Genomic DNA, 22,987 nt, shown 5'->3' with positions numbered 1-22,987 from the left:
AGTTAATTTTGGTATACGGTGTTACGTAAAGGCCCAATTTCATTCTTTTGCACGGGATATCCAGTTTTCCCACACCATTAAATAGGAATAATTCTTACCAAGATGCTGTTATGAATGGGACTGCTTTCTTCATTTCCTTTTCTGACTGCTCATTGCTGGTGTATAAAACACAAATGATTTTTGTCTGCTGACCTTAAATTCTGCAGCTCTGCTGAACTTACTAGCTGTAGTAGCTTTCTGTTGAGTGTTTGGGATTTTCTATATATGGGATCATGACATGTATGGCTAGAGACAGCTTTACATCTTCCTTTTCAATTTGGATGCTTTTTCTTTCTTTTTCTTATCTAATTGCTCTAGCTAGAATGCCAGTACAATGTTGAATAGTAGTGGTGAAACTGGGCATCTTGTTCCTGATCTTAGGGGGGAAGCTTCTCATCTTTCACCATTGAGTATGATATTAGCTATGGGTTTTTCATAAATACCCTTTATCAAGTTGAGGAATTTTACCTCTATTCCTAGTCTTCTAAGAGTTTTTATTAAAAAAGAATGTTAGATTTTGTCAAACGTCTTTACTGAATCAACTGAGATGTTCATGTGACTGCACCCTTTGTTCTAAGATGCTGAACCACCCTTTCATTCCTGGAATAGACCCCCTTGGTTCCTGTGGATAATCCTTTTAATATTCTATCAGATAAACTTCCTAATATTTTGTTGAAGATTTTTGTATCTACATTCACAAAAGACTCTGGTTTATATTTTCTTATCTGGATTTCGTATCAGGGAAATTCTGGCCTCATTGAATGAATTAAGTATCTGGTTTAATTTTTTTTTTTTTTTTTTTTAGAATTTGAGGAGAACTGGTGTCAATTCTTGAAATGTTTGGTAGAATTCAGAGAGAAGCAATTTGGTCCAAGAGTTTTCTTTGCTGGGGGTTTCTGATTACTGATTCAAGCTCACTATCTGTTAAGGCTACTGAGATTTTCTATTTTTCTTGAGTTATTTTAGGTAATTTATACATTTCAGGAATTTGCCCATTTCTTCTAGACTGGCATACAATTTTTCATAATATGCTGTTATAATCCTTTTCATCTCTGTCAAGTCAGTTGCAATGTCCTCACTTACATTTCTGATTTTATTTCTATCTTTTTGTCTAGCTAAAGGTTTCTCAACTTTCCTATCTTTTCAAAGAACCAACTCCAGATTTCATTGATTTTCCCTATTGTTTTTCTATCCTTGTCTTGTTCTTGATCTTAGCAGAAAAACTTTTTTGCATTTCTTTTTTTTCCATAATAATATTTTTATTATATTATGTTATTCACCATACAGTACATCCCTGGTTTCTTATGTAAAGTTCGACGATTCATTAGTTGCGTATAACACCCAGTGCACCATGCAATACGTGCCCTCCTTACTACCCATCACTGGTCTATCCCATTCCCCCACCCCCTTCCCTCTGAGGCCCTCAGTTTGTTTCTCATAGTCCATAGTCTCTCATGTTTCATTCCCCCTTCTGATTACCCCCCTTTCTTTATCCCTTTCTTCTCCTACATATCATCCTAGTTCTTATGTTCCACAGATGAGAGAAATCATATGATAGTTGTCTTTCTCTGCTTGACTTATTTCACTTAGCATTATCTCCTCCAGTGTCGTCCATGTTGCAGCAAATGTTGAGAACTCGTTCTTTCTGATAGCTGAGTAATATTCCATTGTATATATGGACCACAACTTCTTAATCCAGTCATCTGTTGAAGGGCATCTCGGCTCCTTCCACGATTTAGTTATTGTGGACAATGCTGCCATGAACATTGGGGTGCATATGGCCCTTCTCTTCACTACGTCTGTATCTTTGGGGTAAATACCCAGTAGTGCAATGGCTGGGTCATAGGGTAGCTCAATTTTTAACTTTTTAAGAGACCTCCACACTGTTTTCCAGAGTGGCTGTACCAACTTGCATTCCCACCAACAATGTAGGAGGGGTCCCCTTTCTCCACATCCTCTCCAGCAATTGTTTCTTGCCTTGTCAATTTTGCCGTTCTAACTGGCGTAAGGTGGTATCTTAACTCTTCTTCACCACTGAGTATGATGTTAGCAGTGGATTTGTCACATATGGCCTTTATCATGTTAATGTTCCCTAAACACTCACTTCGTTGAGTTTTTATCATGAACAGATGTTGAATGCTATCAAATGCTTTTTTCTGCATCTAGTCAGATATGATTTTCATTTTTTATTAATGTGGTACATTGTGTTTACATTTGTAGATACTGAACCATCCTTGCATCCCCCAAATAAATCCCACTTGATTGTGGTGAAATGTATTTGAAAGCTTTCTTTCCTATTCTATTTTTTTGGAATAGTTTGAGAAGAATAGGTATTAACTCTTCTTTAAATGACTGGTAGAATTCATCTCTGAATTCTGTGAATTCACTTGGTCCTGCACTTCTGTTTAATGGGAGTTTTGTTTTTTGATTTTGAGATTTTATGCCAAAGGAAGGGAATTAACACTTAATAGATGCTTATTATATGTCAGGCATTGTGCCCAGCAGTTTTTTAAAAATTCAATTATTAAAAAAGTTTCAATTATTTTTTTAAAGATTTATTTATTTTTTAGTTTTACTTTGTTCTTTCCTATTATTTTATTTATTAATTTTTTAAATTATATTATGTTAGTCACCATACAGTACATCCCTGGTTTTTGATGTAAAGTTCGGTGATTCATTAGTTGCGTATAACACCCAGTGCACCATGCAATACGTGCCCTCCTTACTACCCATCACCAGCCTATCCCATTCCCCCACCCCCCTCCCCTCTGAAGCCCCCAGTTTGTTTCTCAGAGTCCATAGTCTCTCATGCTTCATTCCCTAATGGGAGTTTTTTTGATCACCAATTCAATTTTGTTACTAGTAATTGATCTTTTCTTTCTTACTGATTCAATGTGGAAGATTTATGTTTCTAGGAATGTAATCATTTCTTCTAGGTTGTCCAATTTGTTGGCATATAATTTTTTATAGTATTCTCTTATAATCCTTTGTATTTTCGTGGTCTCAGTCATTACTTCTATTTCATTTCTGGTTTTATTTGGGTCCTCTCTTTTTCTTGATAAATCTGGCCAAAGGTTATCTCTTCAAAGAACCAGCTCTCAGTTTCATTGATCTTCACTGTTTTTGTTTTTTTTTTTTTTGGTCTCTTATTTCATTAACTTCCACTCTGATCTTTATTATTTCTCTCCTTCTACTAACTTTGAGCTTTGTTCTTCCTTTTCTAGCTCCTTTAGGTGTTAGGTTAGATTGATTTTCCTTGTTTCTTGAGGTGGGCCTGTATTGCTATTAATTCCCCTTAGAATTGCTTTTGCCACATCTCAAAGACAATAGACCATTATTTTTTCGTTTTCATTTGTCTCCATGCATTTTTTTATTTCCTTTTTGATTTTTTTGTCGACCCATTGGTTGTTTAGTAGCATGTCGTTTAACCTCCACACGTTTGTGTTTTTTCCAGTTTTTTTCTTCGTGTTAATTGGTATCTAGTTTCATACCATTGTGGTTGGAAAGGCTGCTTGACATTATTTTTAATCTTTTTAAATTTATTGAGACTTGTTTTATAGCCTCACATGTGATCTACCCTGGAGAATGTTCCATGTGCATTGAAAAGAATGTGTATTTTGCTGTTTTTGAATGAAATGTTCTGTATTTATCTGTTAAGTGCATCTGGTCTAATGTATCATTCAAAGAAATGTTTCCTTAGTGATGTTCTGCTTGGATGATCAATCCATGATGTAAGTGGGGTGTTAAAGCCCCTACATCACTGAATTACAGTCAACTTCTCTCTTCATGTGTTAGTATTTGCTTTATGTATTTGGGTGCTCCAATGTTGGCTGTATACACAATTATTATATCCTCTTGTTGGATTGATCCCTTTACCATTATGTAACGTCCTTCCTTTGTTTCTTGTTATAGTCTTTGTTTTAAAGTTTTTCCAAGTATTGCTACCCCATCTTTCTTTTTTCACTTCCATTCTCATCGAATATCTTTATCCATCCCTTCACTTTCAGTCTGCATGTGTCTTTAGATCGTAAGTGAGCCTCTTGTAGGCAGCATACAGATGGGTCTCGTTTTCATCCATTTTATTTATTCCATCACTTTGTGTCTTTTAATAGCAGTATTTAGACCATTTACATTTATATAATTATGTGTACACGTGTATGTACTCATTGCCATTTGTTAATTGTTTTCAGGTTGTTTTGTAGGTGTTCTCTGGTCCTTCTTCTCTTGCTCTCTTCCCTTGTGATTGATAACTTTCTTTACTGTTATTCTTGTTTTTATCTTTATTTTTTGTGTATATATTATAAATTTTTGGTTTGCAGTTACCACAAAGTTCACATATAGCATGCTCAGGATACAGCAGTCTATATTACATTGATAGCTACTGAAATTCAAGCACATTCTGAGAGAACTTCATTTTTACTCCTCCTCCATGCTCTATGTGTATGTTGTCATATTTTACATCTCTTTGTGAGTCCCTTTCCTTTCATAATTTTCTCACTTCTAATTATGGCTGTTTCTTTTCCACTTAAAGAAGTCCCTTTAATATGTCTTGTAAGGCCAGGTTAGTGGTGATGGACTCCTTTAACTTTTGTTTGTCTGGGAAATTCTATCTCTTCTTCTATTCTGAATGGCAGCCTGTTGGATACAGTATTTTTGGGTGCAGTTTTTTTTCCTTTCAGCACTTTGAATAGATCATGCCACTCCCTTCTGGCAAAGTTTCTCTGAAAAATCAGCTGACAGTCTTAGGGGTTTCCCTAGTGTGCACCTAGCTGCTTCTCTTGCTGCTTTAAAAAACTCTCTTTATCTTATCTGTAACCGTTGACATTTTACTTACTATGCGTTGTCGTGTGGGTCTCCTTGGGTACATCCTGTTTGGAACTCTGTGATTCCTGAACCTGGATGTCTCTTTCCTTCCCCAGGGAAGTTTTCAATGATTTCTTCAAATAATTTTTCTGCCCCTTTCTCACTCTCTTTTCCTTCTGGGACCCCTATAATGTAAATGTTTATTTGCTTGAAGTTGTCCAAGAGATCGCTTAACCTATCCTCATTTTAAAAAGTCCTTTTTCTTTCTGTTCAACTTGGGTGTTTTCCATCACCTTGTCTTCCAGATTGCTGATCTGTTCTCCTGCATCTTCCAATCTACAGCTGATTCCCACCAGTATGTTTTTCATTTCAGTTATAGTATTCTTCAGCTCTGGTATGTTCTTTTTTATATTTTCTCTTTTTTGAAGTTCTCACTGAGTTCATCCACTCTTCTCTGCAGTCCAGCGAGCATCTCTATGACCATTACTTTGAACTCTTTATCAGGCATATTGCTTATCTCCTTTCATGTTCAACCTACTTGTGTCTGTGGATCTAAAGTGAATCTCTCATAGACAGCACATGTCAGCTTTTTAAAAAATCTGTTCTGCCAATCTCTTTGGACTGGAGAATTTAATAAATTTAAATCTGAAGTAATTACTGATAAGTAAGGACTTCTGCTACTTTGCTATGCTTTCTATGTGCTCTAGAGCTTTCTGTCCTTCGTTTCCTCCATTACTGCCTTCTTTTGTGTTTAACTGAGTTTTGGGGGATTTTATTTGTTTGTTTGTTTTGTAGAGACACATATTAATTCTCTTTTCATTTCCTTCTCTGTGTATATATTCTATAGCTGTTTACTGTGGGGATTACATCTAACACCTTAAAGTTGTTAACAGTTTAGGTTGAGTTTAACCAATAACTTAACTTCAATAGCATACGAAAACTCTGAGGTTCCTCAAAAGGTTAAATATAGAGCTACCCTATGACCCAGCAATTGCACTACTAGGTATTTATCTAAAGGATACAAACATAGGGACTCGAAGGGGCACATGCACCCCAATGTTTACAGCAGCAATGTCCACAACAGCCAAAATATGGAGCCAAGATGTCCATCAACAGATGAACGGATGAAGAAAATGTGGTGTACATATAAAATGGAATATTACTCAGCCATCAAAAAGAATGGAATCTTGCCATTTGCAAGGATGTGGATGAAACTAGAGGGTATTATGCTAAGCAAAATAAGTCAATCAGAGAAAGACAAATACCATATGATTTCACTGACATGTAGAATTTAAGAAACAAAACAGATGAACATAGGGGAAGGTAGGAAAAAATAAAATGAAATCAGGGAGGAAGGCAAACCATAAGAGACTCTAAACTACAGGAACACACTGAGGGTTGCTACAGGGAAGGTAGGTGGGGGGAGGGGATAACTGGGTGATGGGCATTAAGGAGGGCACTTGATGTAATGAGCACTGGGTATTATATGCAACTGATGAATCACTAAATTCTACCTCTGAAACTAATAATACACTATATGTTAATTAAATTGAATTTAAATAAAAAATTTTAAAAAAACAAAACTGCTCTGATACTGTATGCCCAATTGAATTTTTATGTGTTTGTCTTTCAAATCATATAGAAAATAAAAGGTGTAGTAATACACCAAAACTGCAATACCGGCTTTGTAATTGCCCATGCATTTGTCTTGTTTTGTCTTCACAAGGCTTTGGAGCTCAGTCCAGCGTCCTTTCATTTCATCCTGAAGATCTCCCTTCAGCACTTCTTGCATGGCCGGTCTTGTGGTGATGACCTCCTTCACCTTTGCCTACATTTATCAGGGAATGTCCTTATTTCCCCCTCATTTTTTTTTCATCCACATGTTTTATTTTTATTCAACTATAAGCAAACAGCAAAATAAACACAACATTCCACAACTCCAGACTGACTTTTCTTATACAGATGAAGACCGACCTGTTTAGCAGGCACAGACTTAGGGATTTCTGACAACCTCTCACCCAGCCCTGCAGCTCATCTGGATAGCCATGCCTTAACCACAAAGTGACTCCCTATTGCTTTTTCCAGTACTGCTCTTTAAAGGAGCCAGAGCAGGACACTGACCCTGCCCCCCAAGTACCACACTGGGGGGTAGTGGACGTGCCGGCCTCTCTTTATGGTGAGACACAGCCATGAAAACATGGTGCAGAAGTGCCATCATGCACAATTCTGGACTCAGGTTCACAAAGGCAGAGGCAATGAATCTTTTTTTTTTTTTTTTTTTTTAACCATCCTTAAAGATTCTTTGGTGCTCTGCTCTATTACTGTAGACCTGGTCTTTTCACCTGAATTTTTTCCTGTTTAAAGTCTGGGTTGCTATTCTTACATTAACAATTTGATGACCACATCCTAGTACCAAAATATCCCCCCAGATGGAGTTCAAATGAGATCAAAACATAAACTGGGGTGTGACTTTCCAGGATTATAAAAGACAGGCATAAGGAAAAATCACCCTAAGCCATTATCTCATTGCTCAGGCCTTGCCTGTGACTACATATATCAGTGAACTTAAGAGCACTGCTCAAGACCTCTGGGACTGTCTCTGTCTCCTAGCATTCCCCTCCTTCCTAGACAGCTGCCCACAGAGTTTGAGCACACAGTCATCCCACTCAGCCTGATAACACATGCCAGCCATCAAGGACCTGAGCTTGTACTTTTTGTGGAAAGATCCCACTTTGAATTTGCCATGGTGGTCTCCAGATCAGTTGCTGAGAATGGACTCGTCAAACCTCAGTGGCCCATTCTGCTCGTAAACCAACCAGACGTAGTGGTGAATGTCTGTGCCCTTGGGAGGCCCAGAGCCTACGTAATTAGAGAGAATAGTGTCTTTGCTGATGTCACTGCCCTTCGTGCTGACCATCAGGAAACGGTGCCATTCCCTGTATTTGGGGTCCTTCCTGCTGGGAGCATCTGGATCTCTCATGACCAAGGTGTAGTGTTTACCTGGATCAAGGCCATCCCATGCAATAGTGGTGGGCCAGTTCTTAACCTGGGTGGGCATCAGCACTTTGCCAGTTTGCTGACCTCCGCCCCAGTGTATCTAACCTGCCAAAGATGCTGTGACCACTTGTCCATTTCCTGCAGGCTCAAAGGCCTGGACCACTTGCTGAGGTCCACCAGCATCGTGGGGGTGAGCCGGGCAGATAACAGGGAAGTCACAGGAGCAAGGTACAGGCCTGTAGCACCAACTCTGAGTGATCTGTAAACTGTCTCCGTCATTTTTGAGGGACAGTTTGGCCAGATATTGAACTTTGGGTGGACAGTTTTTTCTTTTTTCAGCACTTTGAGTATATCAACTCATTGCCTTCTGGCCTCTGAGATTTTGGATGAGACACTGGTGATAAGCTTATTGAGGATCTCTTGTGTCTGATGAGTCACGTCTCTCTTGCTGCTTTCAAGACTGTCTCTGGCTCTTCATAGTTTGGTTATGATGTGTTTTAGTGTGTGATGAGTTTATTTAATTAGTTTTTTGAGCTTCCTAGATTTGTAGGTTCATGTCTTTCATCAAATTTGGCAAGTTTTCAGCCATTATTCCTTCAAATATTCTTTTTACTTCTTTCTTCTCATTCTGGGACTCCCACAATGCGTATGTTGGTTTGCTTGCTGGTACCACACAAGTCCCTGAAACTCTTCACTTTTCTTCACTCATCACTCTTTTTGTTTCTCAGGCTTTATTTAATAGCTTCAACTGCCCCATTTTCAAGTTCACAGATTCTTTCTCTGCCTGCTCAAACCTGCTTTTGAACCCCTGTGGAGAGTATTTCCTTTCAGTCATTATACTTTTCAGCTCCAGATACCTTCTTGGTTCTTCTTGTAATCTTTATTTCTTTATATCTCTTGATATTCTCAGTTTGTTCCTTGTTTTCCTTTGTCCATGTCTTCTTTTAGCTCTTTGAGGATTTTTAAGTCATGTCTATTAAATATGACATCTGGGCTTCTTCAGGGACAGTTTCTGTCCACTTATTTTGTCCCTCTGAGTGGGTCATGCTTACATATTTCTTTGTATGCCTTGTGATTTTTTGTTGTTGCAAACTGGACATCATAAAAACTGAATCATACTATTCTACCTCTGGAAATAAGATTCTCCCCATCTCCTAGTGTTTGCTGTTTGTTGTTCTGTGTCTGCTGAAGATCAGCCTGAGGGGAAAGTCTAAGGTTTTCTCACATCTGTTCTGAGCCTCCATCTTTCCCTGGCCACGTATGGTGGCTTTTTAAATTCTCTTGCATGTGCAGTTGTTTTTGAATGTCCTGATTCTTAAATGTCTGGCTCCCACAAAAGCAAGAAGTTGGGGAGGGGTGCCCACTCACACGCATTGTCCCATTCAATGCTTTGAAAACTACTTCAGCCAGTGGAGGTTGAAAAAATGGTGGCCAGCCTCTACGCTTGCATCTCAGTTCGAAAACAGCAACCACTACACAAGAGCCTGATATTTGGACAAGGTCCTCATTATTCACTCTAGCTCCAACAAGGTGCCCCAGGAATGTGTGCATGGCTGTCTGTCATGGGGCTGTAGGATGGGCAGCCAAAAATGATGGGAATTAACCACAACTTACCAGCCAAGCTATCCCCTGGAAGCTGCAAGTCTTCAGGCTCTACACTGTTCGAAAATAGCTCCTTTAGACAGTTTCTGGCAGTACAATTGTTGTCTAGGTGGAGAGACAGATTCCTGGCGTTTCTTATGCCCTATCCTCTCTGATGTGACTGCCCTTCTGTTAATTTTTGAATGTAGTACTGTTATTATGCCTTCTGAAAGTGATTTTGATTTCCTCAATAAATATTAAGAATAGTAGATTAATGTCCAAGTGGAAAGAATTTTGCTTTTTATTTTTCTGTTGTTTATTTCTAGTTATTTTCTTGTATACAGAAAATACTACATGTGATTTCTACTTTTCACTAAATTGGTTGAGATTTACTTTGCAGCCTAACATATGGATAGATTTTTGAACTGTCCATTTGTGGAAAATGACATAAACAAAAGGGCATATACTGTTCTGTATATTTCTAACGGAATAAGCTTGTTAAAGGACCTGTTCAAATATATGTCACTATTTGTGGTCTATCTGATCTGTTCATTTCTGACAGATGTGTGTTAATTAATACCCCCTAGCATTGGGTCTATTTCTCCTTGCATTTTGATTACCATTTTATGATACTAGGTGCATAAAGGATATGATAGGCGTTCATGTATTTATCATCTATTCATCCATCCATCCATCCACTCACCCACCTAATCCATCCATCCATCCATCCAACCGTCTGTCCGTCCGTCCATCCATCACCTTCTTCCAGCACATATCCCTACATTTTACACACAAACTTATATTTTCCTAAAAACATCAAGATTTATTACAGTTCATCCCCTCTCTAAAAGCAAGATAAGAAATCTAGTTTGTTTTTACTTTTCTTTTTTTTTTTTTTTTGGATTTTGTATGAACATTTATTTTCCTCTTGTTTCCATCACAGGTTAGGTAATTTGGTGCAGATGAAGGTCATTTATACATATTCAGCTTTTTTCGTGTTTATAGGTAATCAACTATATATTTAGTTATTTTCATGTTTTCACATATGTTTTATGTACTACTGTATTCACCAACACTATTATACTCTTCCCAGGTTCTGTAAAGTAAGTTGGTATTACTCTCATTTTTATAAAATATGTATATAGATAAGTTATGACCTTTCAAAAAACAAAGCTAGTGAAGGAATAGAAATGAAAAACCAGACTTCTGCCATGGTCTTCTTCCTTCTCCTTCTTCTTGTACCGTATCTTCTTTCTTCTTACTTTTATCTACATTTTGTAGCTAATTAGGGATTAGCTACTTTTCATCTTATTCCCCAGAAACACTCATCATTTTCCTTGTGATGATCTGAGATTTTAGTCAATTGTTTTCGCATATTTGTTTCCTTACAGTTAATATCTATTTAGCAATAATGACATTTTATTAATTTCTTTGTTCAACACTATTTCTTATAGCCCACGTATTCATGTTAGGTGAAATGCTCATTTCACTAGAGCATACCCATTTTCTTTTGTAAAGGATCTGTGAGTCAACATTTTCTGATTCCTGAAAATGTATTCATTTTTCCTCTTATGCTAGAATGCTAATTTGGCTGACTATAGGTTTCTGGACTCAAAATTATTTTTCTATAAAGGAAAGCAAAGAAATGACATGATTTCTAGAGAGGGTTCTGTGAGGTGGGAGAATGTAGCTGATGCTCAACAGTAAGTGGGAATCTGTCCTGCAGCAGTGACACTGAGCAGATGATGGGGAGCTGAGTACAGCTGCGCCTGGCCCAGGCTAAGAACATGGTCAGTTTGTCCATATGAGTAAGTGAAAAAATAGATATTACCTCTATTTTTATGGATTTGTCCACTTCTCATGGTATTTGGTTATGAATCTAGATGGTGCATAGATGCTTGGAGAAGAACACATGTGGCTAAAGGAATGTGACTATGGACAAGGAGGAAGTGCTGGAAGGCTAGGGATAGAGGAGGTGTGCAGCACCTGGACAGCAGCAAACAATGGAGGATGACCGCTGGGCAGGACCAAGAATCCGCTGAGGTCAGGGAGCATGAATTTAAGCTGGGACTAGTAAGCATGACTGTGGGTCTTTCTCTAGCCTCATCCCAAATGCAGAGGATTGGATTTAACCTGGGTTTGTGGTTTTACCACATAAACACAGTAAAATGAGAAAAGCAAAGCAGTTGAGAGTATATACAAGGAAGTCACTTTGATCACTGACCACACAAGATGAACAGTTAAGGGAGGACAAGTAAGAAAGGGTGTGAGGCCCGATGAAGGGCAGTTGGACCAGTGGAGTGGGGGGTTCTGATGTGACCGAAGGATCACCTGGATCTGTGCACAGTGAGCTGTGTGATTGGAGTGTGTTTGAAACTGAAGTTATGGAGTGGTTGAGCTACTGGGAGGGATAACGTCAAGGTGGAATATCCACATTGCTGGGACAGCAGGTCAAGGAGTTATCAGGGAAGGACTATTGAGATCACCAAAAATTATCACAAGACTCGTGGTGGGAAGAGCGCCAGGGAGCCAGGAGCCAAAATCTGGAAGAATCTGAAGGATGATGACAGGGTAGGTGGTAGGGTTGGATGACAGAAGAGATTTAAAGTTTCTAGTTCTCGTACTTTCTAAAAATGGCCATGGCAATACATTTAGTCTCCTATGCTCTTGCAGAGCACCCTCTTCCCCTGTCAAGAGGAAAGTATACTTCATGCTCACTTGAATTTGGACAGGCTTTTTTGGCTGCCTTGATGAACAGAATAGAGCAGCAGAGCTGGTGAGTGACTTGTGAGGCTAGGTTACAAAAGGTGACATGGTCTCTCTGCCTGGGTCTTTAGCTCTTGGGTATCCAGCTACCATGCTGGGAAGAAGCCCAAAATAGTCCCTATGGACTAATGGAGAGGCTCATGTGGAGAGAAACTGAGGCTCCTGGTCAAGAGGTAGCATAAGCCAGAAATGTGAACGAAGAGGCCTTCGTGTGACTTCATGTCTCCCAGCTGGGGCCCAAACACAATGGAGCAGAGACAAGCTGTAAGGCTTGGGATAGTTCATTAGGTAGTTCTACTTACTACTAGAAGAGTCTNGAAGCAGGAATGAGGAACACAAAGGTACAGGAGCAACAGCTACATTAAGGGACTGCCAGGTTTGCCAGAGCAAGGTAAAGGGACAATCAAAGAAGGCAGAGGGGGCTTCACTGTCCATATATATGGAGCTTCAGAAGTCACAGACTATGGTGGCAGCAGTGGAAATATTAAGAAGAGTGTGAATTCCAGATAAGATTTGATCTTTTGTGGTTCCATACAGACTGTGTGCCAGGACTTGGTGAAATGGAGACATCAAGGATGACACCTAGGTTTTTATGTGAATAATGATTTCTAAAATGAGGAAGCCAGGAAGAAGGAAATGGTAAAAATATCTGCCATATATATGAACATCGAAGATTTAATACCCGTAATATAAAAAAAGCCAAATCAATATAAAAAAATCACTCAAGAAAAATTTAGCCAAGGAATGAATAAGTAATTCACAAAGAGAAATACAAATGGCTAGTAAGTGTATGAAAAAAATAAGCTTTACTAATACTCAGAAAAATGGAAACTAAACTAAGTGTTGCTCTTTCTTGACTACAGATGGTAAAAATTAAAAAGACCAAAAATCTGCATACAAGAAGTGGAGTGGTCGGCACTCTCATGCACAGTGGGAACTGACCAGTGAGAGGAGCAGGGGAGATGGTGACCCCACGTTACAAGGTAATGTGACAACACCCAGCAACTCCACAGCTCTCAGTCTGCACAAGCAGGCAGTTCCAATCCTATACACCATATATGGAGTCAATCAGGACTTCGGGCCAAGAGAATGTTGAATAAAGAAATGTTTTCTGTGTCTTTGGGTCCCTCTCAAATAATTTTTTCCTTGATTATAAAAACATCTTTCTTAACAAGACAGAAATGCAGGAAATGACCAGTTTATGCATCTGTTTTATACACATCTCAATTCCAGGCTCCTCTCTTCCTTCCCTTCCTCCTTCCTTTCTTCCCTCCCTCCCTTCCATCCTTTCTTCTCTTCCTCCCTTCCTCCTTCCCTTCCTTCCAGTGGGGGGGGGGAGGGGGCGGATGAAGAGGGAGAAGCAGACTCCCCACTGAGCAGGGAACCTGATGTGGGGCTCGATCCCAGGATGCTGGGATCATGACCTGAGCTGAAGGCAGATGCTTAACCGACCGAGCCACGCAGGCGCCCTCTTTCTTTGTTGTTGTTGTTGTTGTTTTTACCAGATTTATTGAGGTATGACTGACAAATAAAAACCTGTATATATTTAAGGTGTAAGGCATGGTGCTTTGATAGAACTATACCTTGTGTAATGATCACCACGATCAATCTAACATTTCCATCACTTCACATAAATACCATTTGTGTGTGTGTAGTGAGGACACTTACGACCCACTCCCTCACCAAATTCCAAGTATACATTATTTTTAGCATAGTTATCATGCCGTACATTAGATATCTAGAATTTATTCACCAGACTGAACATTTGTACACTCTGACCAACATCTCCGCATTCTCTTAACCCTGCAGGCCCTTGGCAGCTACCATTCTATTGTTTCTCTAAGTTCGACTTTTTCAGATTCCACATATAAGTGACATCATTAAATATTTGTCTTTCTGTGTCTGGCTTGTTTCACTTAGCACAGAGTCCTCTAAGATCATCCATACTGTCACAAATGGCAGGATTTCCTTCTTTTTAATGGCTGGATATTATTTGTGTATATGTACCACGATTTATCTGTTCATCTGTTGATGACACTTAAATTGTTTCCATATTGGCTACTATGAATAATGCTGCAATGAACACTGGAGTGCACATATTTCTTCAAGATACTGATTTCCTTTTCTTTAGGTATATATATCCAGAGTAGGGCTGCTGGACCATATGGTAGTTCCATTTTTAATTTTTGAGGAACTGCCATACTGTTTTCCACAGTAGCTATACCAATTTACAATCCATCAGTGGTGCATAACAGTTCCTTTTTCTCCATATCCTCACCAATGCTTCTTGTCTCCTGTCTTTTTGATGATGTCATTCTAACAGGTATGAGGTGGTATCTCACTGTGGTTTTGCTTTGCATTTCCCTGATGATTAGTGATATTGACCACCTTTTCATGTACCTGTTGGCCATCTGTAAGTCTTCACTGGAGAAATGTCTATTCAAGTTCCTTTGCTCCTTTTTCAATTGGGGTATTTGGGGATTTTTTTTTTTTTACTATTGAGTTATAATAGTTCCTTTTATATTTTAGATATTAGCCTCTTATCAGATATATGGTTTGAAAGTATTTTCTCCCATTCTATAGGTTGCCTTTTCATTTTGTTCACTGTTTCCTTTACTGTGCAGAAGCTTTTTAGTCTGATGTAGTCCCACTTGTATATTTTTGCTTTTGTTGCCTATGCTTTTGGTGTCATATCCAAAAAAATCATTTACAAGACCAATGTCAAGGAGGTTATTCCCTATATTTTCTTCTTGGAGTTTTATAATTTTAGGTCTTACGTTTAAGTCTTTAATCCATTCTCGTGTAAGTTAAGGGTCCAATTTCATTCTTATGCATGTGGATATTCAGTGTTTCTAACACCGTTTATTGAAGAGACTATTCCTTTCTTCATTGTGTACTCTTGGAGCCCCTGTTGAAGATTAGTTGACTATACATATGAGGTTTTATTTCTGGGCTCTCTATTCTGTTCCATTGATCTGTGAGTCTATTTTTGTGCAAGTACCACATTATTTTGATTACCTTAGCTTTACAATACAGTTTGAAATCAAGAAATGTGACACCGTTAGCGTTGTTGTTCTTTCTCAAGATTGCTTTGGGTTTGGGGGCTATTTTGTGGTTCCATACAGATTTTAGGATTGTTTGTCCCATTTCTGTGAAAAATGCTATTAAAATTTTGATAGGGATTGTATTGAGCCGATGGATTGCTTTGGGTAGTATGAATATTTTAGCCATATCCTTCCAATCAATGAACACAAACTATCTTTCCATTTATTTGTGTCTTCAATTTCTTTCATCAGTGTTTCATAGTTTTCATCATACAGATCTTTCACCTCTTTGGTTAAATTTATTTTTAAGTATTTCATTCTTTTTAATGCTACTACAATTAGAATTATTTTCTCAATTACTTTTTTGGATAGTTTTGTTGTTAGTGTATAGAAATGCAACTGATTTTTTTTTTATATTGAGCTTATATCCTGCAACTTTAGTGAATTCATTTAATAGTCCTAAAAGTTTTTTGATGGAGTCTTTAGGATTTTCTATATATGAGATCATGTCATCAAACAGATCTTACTTCCTCCTTTTCAACTGGATGCCTTGTATTTCTTTTTCTTGCCTAATTGCCCTGGCTAGAATTTCCAGTACTATGCTGCACAGAGATAGTGAGAGTGGGAATCTTGCTCCTGTTCCTGATCTTAGAGAAAGAGCATTCAACATTTCACCATTGTATATGATGCTAGCTATGGGCTGGTCATATGTGGCCTTTGTTAAGTTGAAGTACGCTCCTTTTATACTTACTTTGTTGACAGCTTTTATCATGAAAGGATGATACAGTTTGTAAACATATAAAGAAAATATTAACACAACTGAAGGGAGAAGTAGATAGCAATATAATAATAGCAAGGGAATCTAATACCCCACTTTCAACAATAGGCATATCATCCAAACAGCAAAGCAGTAAGGACACACTAGACTTGAACTGCACTTTAAACCAGATGGACCTGAAAGCCATCTATAATAACAGAAAAATACACAATCTTCTCAAGCATACAAGAATACTCCTCAGGATAGACCATACATTAGGCTATTAAAAAAAGTCTTAAAAATTTAACAAGATTGAGGGGCGCCTGGGTGGTTCAGCTGGTTAAGTACCCAACTCTTGATTTCAGCTCAGGTTATGATCTCAGGGTTGTGAGATCAAGCTCCTCGCTGGGCTCCATGCTGGGTGTGGAGCCTGCTGAAGATTCTCTCCCTCTCTCTCTGTTCCTCAGCCCCCTAACTTAACAAGATTGAAATTATACCAATTATAGTTTCTGATCCCAATGGTGTGAAACTCGAAACCCGTAAGAAGAAGAAAAGTGGAAAATTCACAAATCTGTAGAAATTAACACATTTGTGAACAACCAATAGGTCAAGGAAGAAATCAAAAAGTACCTTGATACAAACAAAAACAGAATGCAATATACAAAAATTAATGGGATGCAAAAATAGGATGCAACCAAAGCAATTCTAAGAGGGGTGTTTATAGCAATAAATGCCTACATTAGAAGAAAGAAATATCTCAAATAAACAACCTAACTTTATAGACCAAGGAACTAGAAAAAGAATATAACTAAGCCCAAAGACAGCAGAAGAAAGGAAATAACAAAGACCAAAAAAATAATAAATGAGACAAGACAGATAATAAAAAAAGATAAATGAAACTAATTTGGTTTTTTTAAAAAGATAAACAAAACTGACAAACTTTTAGCTAGACTGCCCAAGAGAAAAAGACAGATGGCTCAAATCAAGTTACAAAGAATGAGAAGAAATGAAAACTGATACTATAGAAGTGACTACTATAGACACTTACATGCTAACAACAGGACAACCTAGAAGAAATGGATAAATTCCTAGAGACATACAACCTACCAAGGCCAAATCATGACAAGACAGATAATCTAACCAGACCAATCAATGAGAAAGCAGACTGAATTGGTATTTAAAAACCTCCCAGCAAATGAAAGTTCAAGACCAGATGACTTTGCTGGTGAATTCTACCAAACATTTAAAGAAGAATTAATGCCAATCCTTCTCAAACTCTTCCAAAAAACGGAAGGAAAAGGAACACTTCCAAACTCATTTTATAAGGCCGGCAATCCCTGATATCAAAACCACACAAGGACATAAGAAAACTATAGGCCAATAGCCCTGATGAACAATGATGCAAAAATCCTCGACAAAATACTAGCAAACCAAATTCAACAGAACATTAAAACATCATACACCATAATCAGTGGTATGTATCCCTTAAAGGCAAGGATGGTTCAACATATGCAGATCAGTCAACATGACACAACACATTAACAGAATGAAGGATAAAAAATCCTATGATCATCTCAGTCAATGCAGAAATAGCATTTCACAAAATTCAACATCTGTTTTCTTCCCAAAGATCCCAATATAATCAAAGAAATGTGAAATATTTAATTATGAGTGATAAATATATTGTTTTATTTTCATTTTTAAATTGATACATGAACATTTCATCAGAAGACTAGGCTGGAGAGGTAAGTAATTACACAACAAGATCACAGAAACTTACCGCATTGGCTTTTCAAACGTAAGAGAGGCTGTACAAACTCAACGATTTACTTAAGCTTGCTAATGACCACAATATCTTACTGACAAACAGGAGTTCAGGTGTTATAAAGGGGGAAAACAATTTTCATGGAGGTCTACTCTTTTAGTCTAAGGGATGAGAAATTTATTTCAAAGTTATAAAAATAAGCAGCCAAGAAATGAAACTTCTAGAAGCAATAGTGGTCTCAAATGAGCAGAAATGAAAAGAAACAGAATGTTAATAGACAGGAAACACAATAAGTGGAATGAAACAAATCTATTTCTAAAGTTGGGGAATCAGGTTGTAGGTCCTACAGAAGACTTGCATGGAAAGTAACTAGATATGCAAATGTCCTTCAGAAGGCCTTGCAGGAAGTAGTGAGGATGTTTCAAACATAAAACCTACAAGTATTAAAACACCTGGAGACAATAACCCTGTTTTGGTAAATACTTGATGGGATTTTAAGGTCAAAGCCAGGAGCTCTGCATACTTGAGCTGTCAGGGTAATTCATCAAGTGCAATATACAAACTGGACTGTGAATATGCTTAGGGCTTATTTTGTTTTTATAGACAGCAATGACTGGGCGTGTGTTCTTGGGAACACGTGTGAGCATTATCTGAGAGTGCTGGGAACATCCAGAGCCACAGCGTGTGCTGCAGAATAGGCCACTAATGCAGGGTGTGTCTTCTAACCTCTAAATCTAGATTTCTTTCCATTATCAATACCCCAAAGGTTGAGCTCAGTACAATTTTGGCCTTGAAATTACAATTATTTACAATTCTTAAATTATCTGCAAATTCTCTCATGAAACTTGGATGTATCTAGAACATGTTTTAAAAACAAGAGCCGTTCAATGCTCAGATACAGAGACAAATGAAGCACTCATTAGTAACATCATAAATTAAGCTTCCTGACACTGAACGCCTGCCTCTGGTCTGACGCCTGGTGTCTGTCGGCTGGGACCCAGGCCTGCCTCTCACGCACTGTTGTCAGGAACTCTGAGCTGCAGCCTGGCAAAAGTGAAATGGAAAAGAGGATTTGGGAGGAACACACCTGGGGGCCACACACCATTATGATTCCCAGGCAGGGCCAGGCCCTCCACGTAGAGCTGGCTCTCCTGCCAGCAGTTGAGAAGAAGGTTGTTAGCTCTTTTTCTGTATATAATAATTAGAAACAATTCTTGGAATATTATCCAGCCATAGGGCATCATGTATCCAATCCTTAAAACCTTTACAATCTAGTGTTAAGTTAAAAAAAAAAAAAAAAGCAGGACATAGTAAGATTCCAATTCATTAAAAAAAAAAAATCAACCACACCTTATGGACACAGACAAAGAAATGATGGTGAAGATGTTAACAACTGTTTGGGGCCACAGAATCAGGCACAACCTCCGAAAATAAGTCAAGAGAACACTTTTTTTATATGATACGAGGAAGAAGTCACCAAGAAGGATGTATTTCCTTTTCATGAAAAGCTAGGTCTAGACCCCACAGGCCATTCTCTCCCCAAGGACAACTGCAATGCTGTTCTGAGAGCTTCACTCTCAAGAAGGTGTCCCAGGGCTTTAAGGCCGGACTCCGCGTCTTTCTCTCCACACTTTTTTGATGGGAAGCAAACTTACCTGCAAACAAGTTAACTTATTAGCCCCATGTCAGGATTCAACATCTGAATTCTGTGAAGTTTAGCAACTGATATGGAAGATTTATGTTATAAAGACAGATGCTTCACTTCCATCTTTGATAAAACTGATTTATCCTGAGGATATAAACGGTGCACTTACCCAGAAGAGGATGGGTATCTTCTCCAATGGTCAGGCTCGTATTGTCTATTTCCTGTGCCAAATAGATATGAAAACCAAAACTAAGTTAATTACTTTCTCTAAAATTCAAACAGAAAAAAGCTGCACATTTCTAAGTATGTATAAAAACAACATGCTGAGTTGTATTTGGAGGACAGCACTTTATTCTCTTTTCTTTTGTGGCCACTGTCATTAAAAGTTTGTTGCACAATTATTCCATTAGAGTAGGAAGCAATTAATTAAGAGGTGGCTCTGCTGGTGGAAGGAAGCAGTGTCCCAACTGGTCCTCCAAACGCCAGTTCCAACCACCTGCAGGTATCCAGACAGCCTCTGCTGCCAGTGACACTGGGAAATGGGTCTACATGTGCAGATGGCTCACGGAGGACACTTGGCCAAGGACGGAGAAAGCAATGTGGTTCTTTCTACAGCTAAGTGCAGAGCCCTCCGTCCCCGTCCCATGCAGCTGGCCACTTCTCGCCTTCCGCTACACAGGGAGTGTTGGGGGAGAACCAGAAGAGAGCCAGCCTGCCAGTAAAAAAGGTGGTTATTTTCACATTCAGAAAACACTTCCTACAAAGCTTTCCGTGCTTCTGCTTGACTGATGATGCCCACGCCTCTCCCGTGGCCTTTGTCGCTCAGCCCAGCGGCTGCCACAAGTGGGAGGCTGGCAGGGGCTCTGGCAAAGGGCTGGGTGGTGGGAGAGGGTCACACAGCAAGGCCAGAATGAGGTTTCCAGGCCTCACCTTTATCACAGATGATCAGAGACAGTTTTACAACAGCCCAGGCCTCCTACAGAATTACCACCGACAAGTGAAAATCTGAAGAAATCACAGGCAAATGTGATTTGTTACTGACTGTGGAATTTAACACATCATTTCTCACCAACAGCAAGGAAGAGGTTAAAATGTTCTCACTTTAGCTGCTTTGAAGTTCCCCACTGTAAGGAGGCAGGAACGCAGGGGGGGGGTTCTCACCTCTGCTGGCCCAGGGTCCTCTCCCCAGTTCATAGGCCAGGAAGCAAATGCTTCACAGGGAGGCTGGTGCCCCCACAAGGGCCCTCAGCTCTAGTGCCTCTGGCTTCCCGGCCTGGCAGGGCGCACAGGGGCGGCGGCCACCACTGCTGCTACTCCTTCCCCCCCACACCCTCTTTTCCTCCTCCTCACCGGACCATCTCACAGCAATTCAATACACTCATTCTGAGGCATTTTTAGTTTTACTTAAACGAAGAATTTTGTCTGTTAACTCTGTCCAGGAAGTGTTGACAACTTTCTACTTAGACTACTTAAATATCTCTAAAAAATACTAAAATAGGAGATCAAATGTAGACATAAGACAGCAGAAAGTGTGTGGGCCCAGGAAAGATCCTATCACAGTGGTAAAACAGAAAAAGTCGATTACCTGACTTTAAACAATGTTCCAGTTCTAATAAGATTTTATGTGTGTGTGTGTGTGAACATGTATCTTACACAGAAATATCTGAAATTGGAAAACATACTGGCACCACCAATAAAATGTTTGTGAACATTTCTCCATGTGAGACAAAACACAAATGAGACATACTGCCTTTGTTTAACTACTGTCTTGTGGAAGACTTTTAATTTCTTACACCCCCACGCCCCAATTTTTTTTTTTTTTTAATTTTTTGAGTGCAGTCGACACGATGTTACGAGTTTCACGTGGTCGACACAGTGGTTCAGCAAGTCTGTGCGTTCTGCTGTGCCCACCATGGAGTAACTGCCATCTGTCACCACACCCACCCTTAGGACACCAGTGACTGTGCCCCCGAAGCCTGCGTCGCATCCCCTAATTCTGAATCTGACCCTGACTCAGCGTCACCACTGCGATTCTGCTTTGACCTGAGCTCTTGCAAGGCACGTGTTTCAGCCCCGAGCCCCTCCTGCACCACAGTCCTGCCTGGAGGAGGGATTCCCTGCAAACCAAGCCCCTGGGAAGCAGCTTCAGGCTCTGCCTGCTGCATCTGTTAGGGTCTCCTTGCTTCTACAATAACCAGAAGAGGGAAGACATGCTTCCCGAGGCCTCGGACCTGGTCTGACAAACACCCCTAAGCGTTCCCAATGTTCCCTGAAATTCAGGGTGATCACATGCGTGGGGGGACACCTAGAGGCTCTGACACCTGCTCAGGTCAGGTCACTGGTGGCCGGTGGGTCCTGCCTGTGAGAACCCACAGCAGCAGGCTTCCTCTGGGAAAGAGGAGATTCAGGAAGACACCCTCCAACACTTACTGCTCTGAGAGGCTCGAATTCAAGGACCCAGTAGGGCTACTCCACCCAGCTTGCCTGGAGCCACAGAGGACTCAGAGCTGGCAAACACCAAAGGCTGCCCAGGCTGGATGTTGAAGACACGGCAGGGAGCACAGTTTAAGGAGCATCTAAGGGGAAGTGTGCATGCATACGTGTTGGCTGTGTGCCCCACCGCAGGCACACATCACAGCAACAGGCCACAGCTGAATGTGCCCACCTCCCTGGAGACTCATGGTGTCTCTCCCACCCGTTCCCAGGCTTAACCTGCAACCCACCTCACCCGGACTTTGTACTGTCTCAGCTTTCCTGACTTCCTGAGACCCAGCAGGAAGAAAAGAAGATAAGCCCAGGCCAAAGAGGATTAAGAGGAATGTCACCATTTCCCATCACACCAGGCCATCTGTGGGGGAACAGTGACAGCAGAGAGAGGGGCTGCTAGGGAAGCCTTTGTCAACTGCTCAGAGGAAACACAGGGAGGACCATGCATGTCCCATCGTGCCAGGCTGCCTGAAAGATGTGCAGCGTGCCTTCCCTCGCCCTGCTTTCCCAAGCTAGGTGGGTGCATTCTAACCCTCACCAAGAGGGGCCAGGGCTGTAGGTATCTGACAGCGCAGCTTCAAGGCTGACAGGTACCCAGGGTCCTGCTACTTAAATGTACTTGGGATGGGCTATCCAGACAGACAGGGCTGGGACCCCACTCTGCTCCCAGCCCATCACACACTTATATTTCAAACACAGTATTCATACCTAAATTCAAACCCTGTTAGTATTACAAAACAGGAGCTTTGTATTGAAGGTGTGCAGGCTCTGAGCTCTGTGGGGTGGGCTGGTGACTATGGGGATACCTGCCCAGAATGGACACATGGAGCACCTCGTCTGGAGCGAACTCCAGGGCTCTGACCAACGCTGCAAGGCCCTGGAAGGTCTGCTCCTCTGCTGCCTGCCAACTTCACCTCCTGTAAGCCTCCCTCTCACTGCCCCTTCCAGCCACAAACGGCAGCCTGGGGCCCTGCCTTCTGCGCACGCCCCTCCGTCAGGCGTCTGGCGGCTGCTCCCTCTCACCAGGCCTCTGCTAAAATGCCACCTTTCAGCAGGATTTTGTTGGACCCCTCAGTGAAGACCGCAGGGTGTGGGGGGGGGGG

At 40.2% G+C, this 22,987-nt stretch overlaps 1 protein-coding gene and 1 pseudogene across 10 annotated transcripts in view; both read right to left on the bottom strand.

Annotated features, from left to right (window-relative positions):
* FAM120B (family with sequence similarity 120B) overlaps nucleotides 1-22,987 on the bottom strand; it is a 107,697-nt gene that overhangs the window by 5,541 nt on the left and 79,169 nt on the right. For 6 of the 10 annotated variants that reach the window (XM_040628091.1, XM_040628082.1, XM_040628085.1 and 3 more), the window contains 2 exons: nucleotides 19,567-19,618; nucleotides 17,662-18,796 (listed from right to left, as the gene is read on the bottom strand). In XM_040628091.1, coding sequence (XP_040484025.1) covers nucleotides 18,763-18,796; nucleotides 19,567-19,618 — 86 coding nt within the window. In that variant the 3' untranslated portion in view covers nucleotides 17,662-18,762. The other 4 variants (XM_040628084.1, XM_040628088.1, XM_040628083.1 and 1 more) reach the window with 2 other exon arrangements.
* On the bottom strand, nucleotides 6,731-13,413 carry LOC103660782 (annotated as a pseudogene).

The sequence above is a fragment of the Ursus maritimus genome, unplaced genomic scaffold, assembly GCF_017311325.1.
Source record: "Ursus maritimus isolate PB19 unplaced genomic scaffold, ASM1731132v1 scaffold_13, whole genome shotgun sequence".
Taxonomy (NCBI): domain Eukaryota; kingdom Metazoa; phylum Chordata; class Mammalia; order Carnivora; family Ursidae; genus Ursus; species Ursus maritimus.
This window is presented reverse-complemented; position numbering and strand designations above follow the sequence as displayed.